Genomic DNA, 13,288 nt, shown 5'->3' with positions numbered 1-13,288 from the left:
TGCTCACACAGAAACAAAGCCCACAGCCCTTTGGGCTGCTAGTCACAAAAGGCAACCTTTTAGATCTTTTAGAAATGCTTTCAGGGTCTGTGCCCACCATTTAAACTATTAATTTCTCATAATTTCTGATACGCTTACAGACCCCGCCAAGCTTTTCCTTGTCGACCGGTTCTTGTATGGGAAAGAAGACACCGACACGCTGGTCCGCTGTCCTCTGACAGACCCCGGGGTGGCCAACTACTCCCTCACAGGGTGCCAGGGGAAACCTCTTCCCAAGGACCTGAGGTTTATTCCTGACCCCAAGGCTGGCATCATGATCAGAAGTGTGAAGCGTGCCTACCACCGGCTCTGCCTGCACTGCTCTGCTGACCAGGAGGGCAAGTCAGTGCTGTCGGACAAATTCATCCTGAAAGTGCGGCCAGGTATTGGCCCTTCCTTACTCTGTTCCAGGGGTCAGGAGTCCAGCCCTCCAACGAAGGCTTCTCTTTTCTCACTGGTGCAACTTAGTGTAGTCAGTTGGGAACTGCTTCTTGATTCGATCCCCCAGTTTTAAAATAATGTCATCTGCATGGGAATTCTTTTTTTTTTTTTTCTTTCTTTCTTTTTTTGGAGACAGAGTCTTACAGTGTCGAATTGGGCAGAGTACCGTGGCCTTACAGCTGTGAGCAACCTCCAACTCTTGGATTTAAGTGATCCTTTTGCCTCAGCCTCCCAAGTAGTTGGGTCTACAGGTACCCACCACAATGCCTGGCTGGTTTTTTTTATTTTTAGTAGAGACAGGGGATGAGGAGTCTCCCTTTTGCTCAGGCTGGTCTTAAACTCCTGGGCGATCTACCCACCTCAACCTCCCAGAGTGCTGGGATTATAGGTGTGGATCACCACACCTGGCCTGCATGTGAATTCTTTACAGCCCCAACCCCGTATGGGGTCCATGACTCCCTCTAGCAGAGGTGGGTGTGTCTGCCCTTGGTTGATTGGCATTTACACTGGGCTTGTGGGTTGTGATTGCCCCTAGTATTCCATCCAAAAGAAACTCATTTGGGAAGCTTTAATTACACTGGTTGCAAGCATTAGCACACAGATTATGCATTCTTTGATTTATACTTGACTTTAGCCAAAAGCCTGAGGAGTGATCTTTGATGTACTATTGACATGTCAATTGACTTTCTCTTCAGCTGATTAATTTCAACACATTCTCAAACTGCTTGAGATCTCCAAGAAGGAAAGTACCAGTTGACTACAGACCTTGTTATTATAGCAGCATTGCATAGGCTGTTTCATTAGCGGGAAGCTAATCCAGGTTTCATGTCTCAGAAATCACCTGATTCAACACCAGCTGGCATTCAGCTATTGAGTACAGTTTTTATTAAGGCTTTTGACAAAGTTGGAACTAAGGACAATTTCATTATTTAAAAGTTGGGATTTTCACAGTACCTGGGAAAGATGCCTATTTGGTTAAAAGGATACAGTAACTGGTACACCTCCCCATGACACCATTCCCTGTGCCGGGGTTTCTACCTGTTTCGAGGAAGCATTTTCTAGAAGCATTATGATCTCCTAGGGACCAACTCCATCTTTTTCACTCAATATTAATGAATTTATTTGACGGATACATGATTTAATCATTTCTTCAGACATGCAGGTAATTCAGGTGAGGTAGGTTGGTGCCGCACTTTGTATTTTATTTACAAGGTGACAGGTAAGCTGTACTGAGAAATGGTAGTCAAAACTTCATGCTATAGTAAAACCTATTATTTGAAGGCTGTATTTCTTTTTTATTCTAGCCTTCAAAGCTATACCAGTTGTGTCTGTGTCCAAAGCAAGGTACCTTCTTAGAGAAGGGGAAGAATTCTCAGTGACATGCACGGTAAAAGACGTGTCCAGCTCTGTGGACTCCGTGTGGATAGGGGAGAATGGTCAGGTGAGTGAATTGTTAGATTCTTTTCTGTGTCCTCGCTTTCTGTAGGAAACTTTTAGGAATTTTTTTTTTGCAGTTTTTGGCTGGGGCCAGGTTTGAACCCACCACCTCCTGTATATGGGACCAGTGCCCTACTCCCTTGAGCCACAGGCGCCGCCCAGGACTTGTTTTTTTAAGAGACTGTCCTGGGAGTGACTCTATTGTTATGTCTGTGAGAGGTATAAATTTGTTTTGAGAAAGTTGAAGAGAGGATTCCAGATTCATGTTTATTATGCTCTTTCCATTAACAGGAAAATTAAAAAAAAGTTAATTGTGTAAATACCTTGATTTAAAGCTATTATTAGTACTGATCATTTAAACTATTATAAAGAGTTGACAATTTTTTCCTAAGATGTATAAAGAAAATGAACAGTCTCAGATATTAGCCAGAAAGCTCTTCTCTTCCAGAAAACGGCCTGTCCACTTGAGAGAGGGGCTGCTTTTTTGGGAGGATCTGACCTTCTCTTTTCAAGCTGGTCACCTGAGATTAAATTGCTAACAGTTTCTATGTGTTTTAGTTGCTAGAAATGAAATGATTATCTTCAGTCTGAAATACTTGGGCATGTTTAGGTTCTTACTCAACAATGCTTATGAAATGCCTACTTTATCTCAGATGCGGAATTGGGTGTTTTTTAAGATTAAATAAATTGTAGCCAGTTATACTTCAAGTTTTCTCTCTAAATCAGTGGTTCTCAACCTTTCTAATGTCTCGAACCTTTAATACAGTGCAAAGGGTAGCGACCCACAGGTTGAGAACTACTGCTCTAAATACTCATATTCATAGCAGGGTATTCAAACTATCTTAGTTTCCCTAATATTTTGCTTTAAAATTCCCATTAACAGAGTTTTCAGTGATTTTTATTTGGGAAATCGTAGCCATCCAGTGGTTTTTCTTCCTAGCACATGCTTACAATACATTGGGAAAAAGAAATACTATGTTTCCCTTCTCCCAGGCTTTCCCCCACTCCTCCTCCTCATAACCCACACTCAACATTGGCAGTTTCATGCCTGTTTAAAAAATTCTTTGCTAAACAACCATGGCGTTGACCCTAATGGGAAGACACTGATGGGGCTCATGTGGGCCTGTGATGGATGGTGGCTTGTTAAATGAAGCCTGCCACTGATGGGAGAATGGATTGTACTGTAGACTTGTTCTTTCAAACCAATGGTTCAGAGAAACAAGTTTCAGTTTTCCTGTCATATAATGTAATAAAAATAAGAGTTTATGTATGGATTTTGGCTAACATTACCAAATGCAATCCCATATTAATTGGCTTTCTATAATCCTTGATTTCAGATGAGAGAACAATTTAGACTGTGTGTGCATTTGAGCCTCTGTATAACTTGAAAATTACCCTTTTTAAGATGAGGAATTAAATTGCCCCAGGCAGTTTTTTGTTTTTTTTTTCCAGGCAGTTTTGTTCTGAACCATTTTTCCCAGGAGCCCTGCATGCCATTCCCAATTAATCCACCGGAGCTGGTAGATAAGCCTTCAGTGCTGGGAGCCCTTTGGGGAAATCCCAGTGCGCACCTCCAAGGGTTAAGGAAAAGCAAATCACGTGCAAACAGTATGTCGTGTGTGACTTGCAGATGGGGCTTGTGGCCCTCTGCCAGGCTTCCCCCATGAATCTTTTATTGATATCTTTTGACTTAATTTGGAGTACTGTTAGTAGTATTAAATTATTTTAAAACCCCATAATATTTGATTCTATTTGGAATAAATTTAATTCACATTTTGGGTAAAATGACCTTTTAGAGTTATTGCATTTGTTTGTTGAAATATAAGAGAGTCTTGAGGTTTATCAACACTGTTAATCTGGTTAGCTTTTCAAATGCTTCTAAACCCTAGCATTTTTATTTGCTTTTAATTGTGATCTCTGACAGTACCCTAAATTAAGGTCTTGGGGTTTGGTGTTGCTACCGCATCAGTTATGACCAAGCCGTTTCTTCTGGCACATACACAAGTTCATTGTTCTTGTTTAAGGTGCTACTGTGAACGCTTGTGTGTGTGAAAGAACTGGAAGGCAGATGTTTCAGACCTAGAATTAGGCACGTTATCGGTGCATCTGGGCAAAAACCTATCTAACAGGTACAATGAACATTATCAGGAGGAGGGGCACACCTGTACCCGGGATTCAAGCATTATAAAAGTGACCCATGTAACCAAAAATATTTATACCCCCACAATACTTTGAAATTTAAAAAAAAAGAATTAAATTTTAAAAAAGAAAAACAAAGGAAAAGCCTGCAAAAATGAACTGGGAAAGGGCAGCGAAAACATCACTTCACCTTGTGACTGCTTAACAATTAATCTTAGGCTGTGAAATGGCAGAGTTCTGCCAGTTATTAAAAGAATCCCTTAGTGGGCGGTGCCTGTGGCTCAGTGGATGGGGCACTGGCCCCATATACCTAGGGTGGCGCGTTCAGATCCAGCCCCGGCCAAACTGCAACCAAAAAATAGCCGGGAGTTGTGGTGGGAGTCTGAGGCAAGAGAATCACCTAAGCCCAGGAGTTGGAGGTTGCTATGAGCTGTGTGACGCCATGGCACTCTACTGAGGGTGATAAAGTGAGACTCTGTACAAAAAAAAACAAAAAGAATCCCTTAGAAAGAGGTAGAGTCAAATCTACACAGTATTCCAAATTGGAAAAGCCTTTAAAGACCCTTTTTTTCCATCATACCCTTTAGAAACAAAAGCCAGGACTACTGCTGTTCTGGACTTGCCCAAGGTCTCACAGTGAGTTAACAGCAAAGCACATTTCTTTTCTCTTTATTTTGAAACATTCAACTTTGACAGTCAACTTTTGTGTGCTTTTATTTTAATGTAAAAATATTCCTAAAAATAAAATAACATTTACAGAAGAGAACTAGGCATAATCCCACCATTATTGGTACCAATGCTGTGTAATAGAAAAAGAACGTGAACCCAAGATGTAGTTTTTAATTTTCTAGTAAGCATGTTACAAAAAATGAAAAAGTAAAGTTGATTTTAATAATATATTTTGTTTGACCCATATATACAAACATTATCATTTCATCATTTAACATCAAAGTTATTCGCGAGATGTCTTTTTTATACTAAATATTCAAAATTGGAGACATATTTTACATTTATAGCCAACTTGATTTGGACAACCACATTTCAGATGCTCAGTAGGTAGAAGTGGCTAGTCCTTATCATTATAATAAAGAATGTGGGGTTTTTTATATTTCTTTTCTCTTTTCCCCCATGTGTATAGTCACATGGTTACAATTTTAATGTACACTCAATTTATGCTTTTTAAGTAATAGAAGCATCTCTCTTTATAGCCTTCATAGTCATAATTCTTATTGCTACCTATACCTGGTATAGGTCATTTCTGAGTTTTCACTGCAGTCAACATCTTGCAGCTTTTGTTTTCTGTTCAGTAATTTCCTTGAGATAAATTTGCTAGGTTGATCGGAAGTTAGGAATGTAACTGCCAACCTGCTTTGCCGAAGGAGTGTTCTGACACCGTCCGATGGCCTGGCGCTGTGGGTGCCCCACACCAGGCCAGTGGACCTGGACCCCCCTTGATCACATTCCCTGTCAATACCAGCTTCTGCTTGTTTTCCTTTTTTAGTTGTTTTTTCCCTCATTGTAATAGTGACGTGTACATTGCAAAACATTTAGAAGAGGCAAAAAGCTGTATTTAATCTTTTCAGAGACCTTCTATAATTTGTATCATGGTTTCTCATGACACTTTTTTTTTTTTTTTTTCCGAGGCAGAGTCTTACTTTGTTGCCCTCGGTAGAGTGCTGTGGCGTCACAGCTCACACCAACCTCAAACCGTTGGGCTTAAGTGATTCTCTTGCCTCAGCCTCCCAAATAGCTGGGACTACAGCTGCCCACCACAATACCTGGCTATTTTTGTTGTTGTTGTTGGAGTTGTCATTGTTGTTTGGCAGGCCCAGCCCAGGTTCCAACCTGCGAGCTCTGGTGTATGTGGCCTGTGCCCTAGCTACTGAGCTACAGGCGCCAAACTGTTCATGACATTTTAAATACAATAATTATCTCCAGACAAATAGTAAGAGTGGGTTGGTGATATGGCAAGGATGAATTCACAACTTTTTCTCTAGGGCTCATACTTAAGTAATAATTTTGGGCTTGGTCTTAGATGCCTCATATACCTTGGAACTCTCCAGTAGATGCCAAAATTCTGTTGGGTAAGAACTATGGAATGAATTTCCAAGTTATTCGTAGACATTGTGATTCTAATTTCATTCCCACAAATAATAAATGTTAATAAAATACATAGGATATTGTTGTTGTCAACAATGTGTTTTCTTTTAATCATTGGGATATAGAATTAGGAAGAGATAATATAACAGAAGGTGACATAAGCTTGTTGACTCATAAAATATCAGGATTCCATAATATTTCTTATAAGGTAACTTTTAAAATTTAGCACTGTAGAGAATTTGGAATTATACATGTACCTACTGTGGTTAAGACATGAATTTTCATATTTTTTCCAGTCATGACTGTCTTTCAGTATAATCCTGTAATATGAAGTGTTCCAATGACTTGTCATGATGTTTTGTTATTCTTACTAAAGTAGTGTATAATGAAAGCTAATCCAGAGATGTTAATTGCTGCTATTTTTAATTTATCTAGGAAAGATCCTGAATATAAATTATATGGTAATCTTCGATTTTTTTTTTTTTCTCTTCTTCTGAAACCAGCAGACTAAAGCACAGGTAAAACAAAACAGCTGGCATCACGGTGACTTCAATTATGAACGTCAGGAGACGCTGACTGTCAGCTCAGCAAGAGTTAACGATTCTGGAGTGTTCACGTGTTATGCCAATAATACTTTTGGATCGGCAAATGTCACAACAACCTTGGAAGTAGTAGGTAAATATCTCTATGGGAATGAATAAATTACTGCAGAAGTGAAAGAAGAAATTACTAGATAGTTTCCTTTTTATGTAAATGGAACATTGAACAGATTCTTAGAATGTCGTTATCACCGAATGAATGAAAATTGATCATTGTAGCCTTTTCAAACTAGAGCACAGAAGCAAATTCTACCAGTTTATTTTAGTAGAGGAAAGTGGAAAGCTCTTACTGAAGTTTTTCAAATCTGTTATTCTCTGTGAGACCCACCCCACCAAACAAGCAAAACAGAAGTTGAGCTTTCTCTAAAATCCTAATCCTTGCTGAGTGACTTGAGTTTGGAAATGGATGTAGATCGTCTCCATCAGGGAGCACAAATGCACAGAGCCGTGATTTTCAACCAGTGTGCCGTGAACATTTTTAAAGATCATTAATTAAATCATTTTCAAAAGAGGTTCAGAGCACAGTAAGTACATTCTTTTTATTTTTTTAACCCTTTTTTGGATCAACATAATTTAACTGTGCTGTGGAAGTTTGACTATAGGCTCAAGTGTTCCAATGACTTGTCATGGTGTGAGATAGACAAGGTTGAAGGACATTGCAGAGAGTCTCAAGTGTTTCTCTGAATCTTTGATGGGCCCTGTTTGGTTTACTGTTTTACCACTCACTGGCTTGAGTTTGTTTGTAGTAAGAGCTGAACTGGCATTCTCCTCCCCAGTACCCTTCACCTCCTCACCTTACCCTGTTCTCTAGCCTTAAAGGTTGTAGCATAAACCTTTAGGAATAAGGTGCACCAGGGCCTGGGTCACTGGTTCTGCAGAGCATCCTAGGTTAACCTCCAGGCCCATCATGTATGACACACCCAACTGGTTTCTTTAGCCTTGTATTCCAAATCTTACTAAATTTTTATGTCCCAGGCATCTACTTAAAAGAGAGCAAAGCATAGTGAATTTCTTCATGCTTTTGGTTTACTGAAAACAGTTATAATTATTTTTAAATTATTATACTTCATTTTTGTTTTTTCAGTATTGTTTGAATTGAGTCTGTTTTCATGTCTTTGTAATGAAGCTGTATGCCTAGTGCTTGACTTTGATTGAGTATTTCTAGGGTGGTGAAATTCTTCATCAAGAACAGCAAGAAAATGATGCAATATTAGTTTTTATTTTGCTCCTTTTCTCTCTCTCCAAATTTCTTCAATAATTTATGTAGCAGTGTTAAAGCTCGGGTGATTTATCCCACAATAATCTCATAAAATTTTGGTGTTTCTGCCCATGTTATAATGGAAAGTGTCTCACCAGACTGAACATGAAAAAGACACTTTACTTGCAATTACAGAGTCATCACACAGAAAGAGTACTACTGTGTCCCTGAACGTGATTGTGAACCATTTACTAATTTGAATAGAAGGCTATGCTTTTAAAATATTAAACTCCATAAGCACTAATTTGCTAAGCTGATTAGGGAGCATGTTGATATATCAGCTTCAGCTTTAGCTCCAGAAAGCAATTAGGAAGGATGTTTTGAGCATATTGTTGTATGTAATCAGATTTTTTAAAACTCGTTCATCAATTTCCAAGAATTATAACTGTATGACTGGAAGGATTTGTGGCCGTGAAACCTGAGTCTGCCTTCAGATTGTTTCAGGAGTGGTTGGTGGGACAGGAACAGGATGAGACAAAGAGCAAACTAATTTTTTAGTGGCAGGGAGTAGGATTTGGGTACAACATGGCACAGAGAAGAGAACATGGCTTTGGACCACTCCAACCTGTTTTTTTTGTTTGTTTGTTTGTTTTTTGCCGTTTTTGGCCAGGGCTGGGTTTGAACCCACCACCGGTATGTGGGGCCGGTGCCCTACTCCTTGAGCCACAGGCACTGCCCCCAACCTGGTTTTTTTGAAATAAATTTTTTATGGTGTATATTCAAGGTATACAACATAATGTTATGGGCATACATACAGATAGTAAAAAGATTAGTAAAGCAAATTAACGACTCCATCATGTGATACAGTTATTCATTTTTTGTTTTTTGTTTTTGTGGGAAAAGCAGCTAAAATCTGACCTGTTTTGGAGTTGGGGGCTCTGCCACTTAACTTTCTAATGCACCCGACTTTAGTGCTGCCTACATTTTCTTGTGTGAGAAACACAGCCGCTAACTCCCCAGGCTTTGGAAAGGAGACAAGCATATATGTCACAGAAGTGTCCGGCATAGCGTTTGCACTGAGTAATTGTTAAAGCATCACAATTTCTTAATGCAGAAGTTCTTGGAAAAAAATTAAACTTTCCTAAGAACCTGAGTGGAATTCTTTAATTCTTTATGTTACAAAAACCTGGATGAAATTCTTCTAATAATTTTTTTTTGAGACAGGTCTTTCTCTGTTGCCCAGGCTGGGAGCAATTGTACGATCAGAGCTCCTAAGTCCAAACCAGGGCTTAAATGACCTTCCCGTCTATGACTCCTGAGTAGCTGGTGCGACAGGCATATACCACCATGTTCCACTAATTTTTTTTAATAATTTTAGAAATGAGGGTCTTATTCTGTTGCCCAGGAGGAACTTAAGTGATCCTCCTTCCTCAGCCTCCCAATCCTGTAGCTGGGATTACAGGTTCGGGCCACTTTCCCTGGTCATGTTCTAATAATCCTTACACTTCATGAATTTGTAGTTCTGCTCCACTATAGGACATAACACTATGTTGTGCAAACTAGACCATAGGAAAACGCAGGAGGACTTCAAGCATTTTATATATCGTTAGTGTGAGAAATAATTTCGGTACAAATATTGTTTGAGTATTTGAATATTTTGGATTATGTACTGTATTTGTTTAGGACCTCGAGAGCCTAAAAATTCAGTATAGGATTCAAATAAAACAGTCCCTCAAAATGAACCTAAATTCTCTTAAAGAATGGTCAGAGGGCGTATCATCCATGATACAGGTATAAAAACAGGGTGGTGGCATCTCCCTCTCTCTCTCTAATTGTTGTTTGGATGCTTTTTTTCATTCTCATCTGAAAAATCCTTTTTTAATTGCTGTGGTGAACAAAGGATAGTTGGACTATGTTGTCAGTTCTGAATCTATAGGAAACTAAAGAGCAATAAAAACTATAATGACAACCTTCAGTATACTTAACTAGATAGCACTGAAGTTAACGAATAATAATTTTAAATTTTATGATTAAATTAGTTATTAAAAAATAGAAAAATAAAATTCTCTTATATTCCCACTAACTTGATATGATAACCATTTGTAAGATGTTGATATATTGTGCCCACTGAGGGGAGCCCTGCAAACCCTCCTCTTTCACCCCTCCCTCATCCTCCACAGAGAATCTCACAACTTGAAATTGAAATGAGTTTTTCTCCTATGTGGGAGTGAATTCGGGCATCTGTTGGTGTTTTTATTAAGCATTAGGCCACTCTTTTCCTTATTGATCTATGATGCCTTAACACGAATACAATTATAATAGGTCTGAGTGTGGGCTGTTTAGTCCAAATACTTTTTAACCTAATAAATGTCAACACTAGTTGAGCTCCTTATAGGATATTTATGCATCTTCAAGAAAATTGCTTATAAGCCAGAGCTGGGAGAATCAGTACTTCAAGTGTGTCTCCTTTCTCACTTTGTGACAATGATTCTACAAGTGCAAAATGAAATGTGAAATGGCTGGTGAGGACCCTCTGGTCACGGCCAGCTAATACTGGAAACCAGCCTGTTATCTTGGCAGTTTTGGCCAGGCAGTTGTGGATGACAGTTTCTTTTTGCCTTACTCTGTTCTAATTAGATAAAGGATTCATTAATACCTTCCCCATGATGAACACCACGATGTTTGTAAATGATGGAGAAAATGTAGATTTGATTGTTGAATACGAGGCATACCCCAAACCTGAACACCAGCAGTGGACGTACATGAACAGGACCTTCGCTGATAAGTGGGAGCATTACCCCAAGTCTCAGAATGAAAGTAATATCAGGTAAGAAAAGGGTCTTACCCTGGGGACAACTCTAGGTTCCCTGTTTTCCACGGGACTCAACAAATCCAAGGTCTGTGGCTCATAAATACAGGGGGAAACACCTGGTAAAGTGTCCACTGTGCTGTGTGTCTAGAGCACACGCACACACATGCACACGTGTACACACTCACACACGTACACACACGCACATGTACACACAGGCCTACACGTGTGCACGTACGCACTCTGCCTCAGTTTTCTCATTTGTGAAAAGGAGCATGTTCTTTTTTAGAATTCTGAGTGTCTCAAGGCAGTGACTGGCATTTACTTAGGACACAATAAAGACTTCTCTTCAGAAGAAGAGAAAGTTGGTACCTTTAGTCATATCTAAGAACTCTAAGAAAACTGAATCACTAAGTAGCTTTGGGCCAGGCAGTAAAACCCAGTTCTCTCACATCCGACCGCTCACTGACCTTTAGAACACTGTCATCAAGCAGGAGTGGCCAGTGCTCGCCTGTCGGGCGTGGCGCTCAGCACCTGAAGTGGATTAACTCCCTGACTTCAGTCTTCACAGATCTTACAAGTGACCACTCATACTGCCCCTGTTTTTATAGAGGAGGAACCTGAGTTGCAGAGGGCTGAAGTAACTTGACCAAGGTCAAATGGCTGATAAGGGGCGGTGGCCTGGATAGAGTCTGCATCTTTCTAGTCAAGAGCTGCTGGTTGTTGGAGGGATAAGGGTGAGAGATGACAGTGACCTTGGCCAAAGTCTGAGGGTTGGAGGAAAGAGGATGGATTTGAGAGTTGTCCGGGGGTTGGGAGGGAGGAACTGAAGATACTCTTAGGCTGGGGGGCGAGAGGGCACACTACTCTGTCAGAGAGGACGAGGAGGAGGAAGAGAGGCAAGTTTCGGAGGCAGGACATTGAGTGCAGTTTGGGGTGTGTGGGGTTTGAGGTTGATGGTGGTATCTCAAATGGGGATGTCCAAGTAGGAAGTGTCTGAGTTCAGGTTCTCCAAAAGCAGAGCCTGAGACAGGGATTTGGAGGCCAGAGATGTATAGAGAGAACTTCCAGGGAGTGGGGCAGTAGAACTTCCAAGGCAACCCCGTGAGGATGGGGTCAGGTGGTGCTGAACCTTGTGTGGTCCTCAGGATCTGTGAGCTGGGCTGTGCTGAGTCCCCAGCGTGCTGGCTGTAGACCTGGTAAGGCCATCGACTTCCAAGTGGGTCTGAGCCCCTACGGGCAATCCTAGGGAGAAGGTTACAGGGAGAGTCATCATGAGCTGACCAGGATTTGGGGGCAGGATAATAGCTCTGCGTGGGAGGGATAGGACAGAGAAGCCTGTGCCAGAGGAGGAGATTTGAAAGTGGAGAGCTGGCCACAGGGAGCTCAGGCGGCATGAAAGTGTGTGCAAGGCCACCGTGCATGACCAGCTGGTTGTGGAGCTCATGGGAATGTCATATGCATCCTGTGGATCGCAGGCTGCCCGGGGCGACACGTGCACATCAGAGCCCATGCCTGTAGCTCCCCTGAGTGCTGTAGCGTGCTCAGGTGACAGCAAATGCTACAGCAGAAATGGGAAGACGTCTCAGGGGTCCTAACCAGGAGATGTGTTTCAAGAAGGGCCTCTGGGAGGCCGAGGCAGGAGGATCACTTGAGCTCAGGAATTCAAGAGCATCCTGAGCAAAATTGAGACCCCTGTCTCTACTAAAAATAGAAAAATTGCCCAGATATCATGGTGAGTGCCTGTCGTCCCAGCTACTCAGGAAGCTGAGGCTGGAGGATTGCTTTAGCCGAGGCAGTTGAGGTTGCTGTGAGCTGTGACCATGGCCCTCTAGCAACACAGATGCAAGCATTGCTCCACGAAAAAAAAAAAAAGATGAAGGCAGATGAGGGCAGCAGTGTAGACCTTGCTCAGAGGGCATGGAAGTATCTGTGGGAAAGCAGTGAACATGTGGGTGCAGGTGGGTGGCTTGAGGACACGAGCAAGAGGGAAGTGGGACACAGCACCGTGGGGGAGGGAGAGGCCACAGCTTCTGCGAGATTGTCTTTCCTCACTTAGTGGCTCACACATCAGGTGTTTGTCCCAAATGGAATGTGTGTGTGTGTTTGTATTTATTATTGTAGATTAATATGGAATTAAATGGGTTGTATGTTTCCCCAAACAGGCATGTATTTCCAGGTAGAAACCGTGAGAAAGACATGCCCTCCGAGGCAGGCCACCCACGGGTGATTGATGTGTTGTCCTTTCTTTGTAGATATGTCAGTGAACTTCACTTAACCAGATTAAAAGGGACCGAAGGAGGCACTTACACATTTCTAGTGTCCAATTCTGACGTCAATGCTTCCACAGCATTTAATGTTTATGTGACCAGTAAGTAAAACGAAGGCTCCTTATCTCTTTATTTTTTATTGTTTAAGTTGTGGCTTGTGTTTGTAACAGCTGCAGGGCTGAGCTCGTGTGTGCTCTGTAAATAATGTTTCATGATAATTTTGACCTTAACAAAGACCTCGTGGTTTGGTGGTTAG

General features: G+C 41.2%; 1 protein-coding gene across 2 annotated transcripts in view; it reads left to right on the top strand.

Annotated features, from left to right (window-relative positions):
* Nucleotides 1-13,288, top strand: part of KIT (KIT proto-oncogene, receptor tyrosine kinase) — a 96,113-nt gene that overhangs the window by 39,164 nt on the left and 43,661 nt on the right. For both annotated transcript variants that reach the window (XM_053577921.1, XM_053577920.1), the window contains exons 3-7: nt 141-422; nt 1,785-1,921; nt 6,663-6,831; nt 10,591-10,780; nt 13,018-13,133. In XM_053577921.1, the coding sequence (XP_053433896.1) occupies nt 141-422; nt 1,785-1,921; nt 6,663-6,831; nt 10,591-10,780; nt 13,018-13,133 (894 nt within the window). The remainder of the gene's footprint in view (nt 1-140; nt 423-1,784; nt 1,922-6,662; nt 6,832-10,590; nt 10,781-13,017; nt 13,134-13,288) is intronic.

The sequence above is a fragment of the Nycticebus coucang genome, chromosome 23, assembly GCF_027406575.1.
Source record: "Nycticebus coucang isolate mNycCou1 chromosome 23, mNycCou1.pri, whole genome shotgun sequence".
NCBI classification, from domain to species: Eukaryota; Metazoa; Chordata; class Mammalia; order Primates; family Lorisidae; genus Nycticebus; species Nycticebus coucang.
The sequence above is the reverse complement of the archived record's forward strand: the minus strand, read 5'-3'. Positions and strand labels throughout refer to the sequence as shown.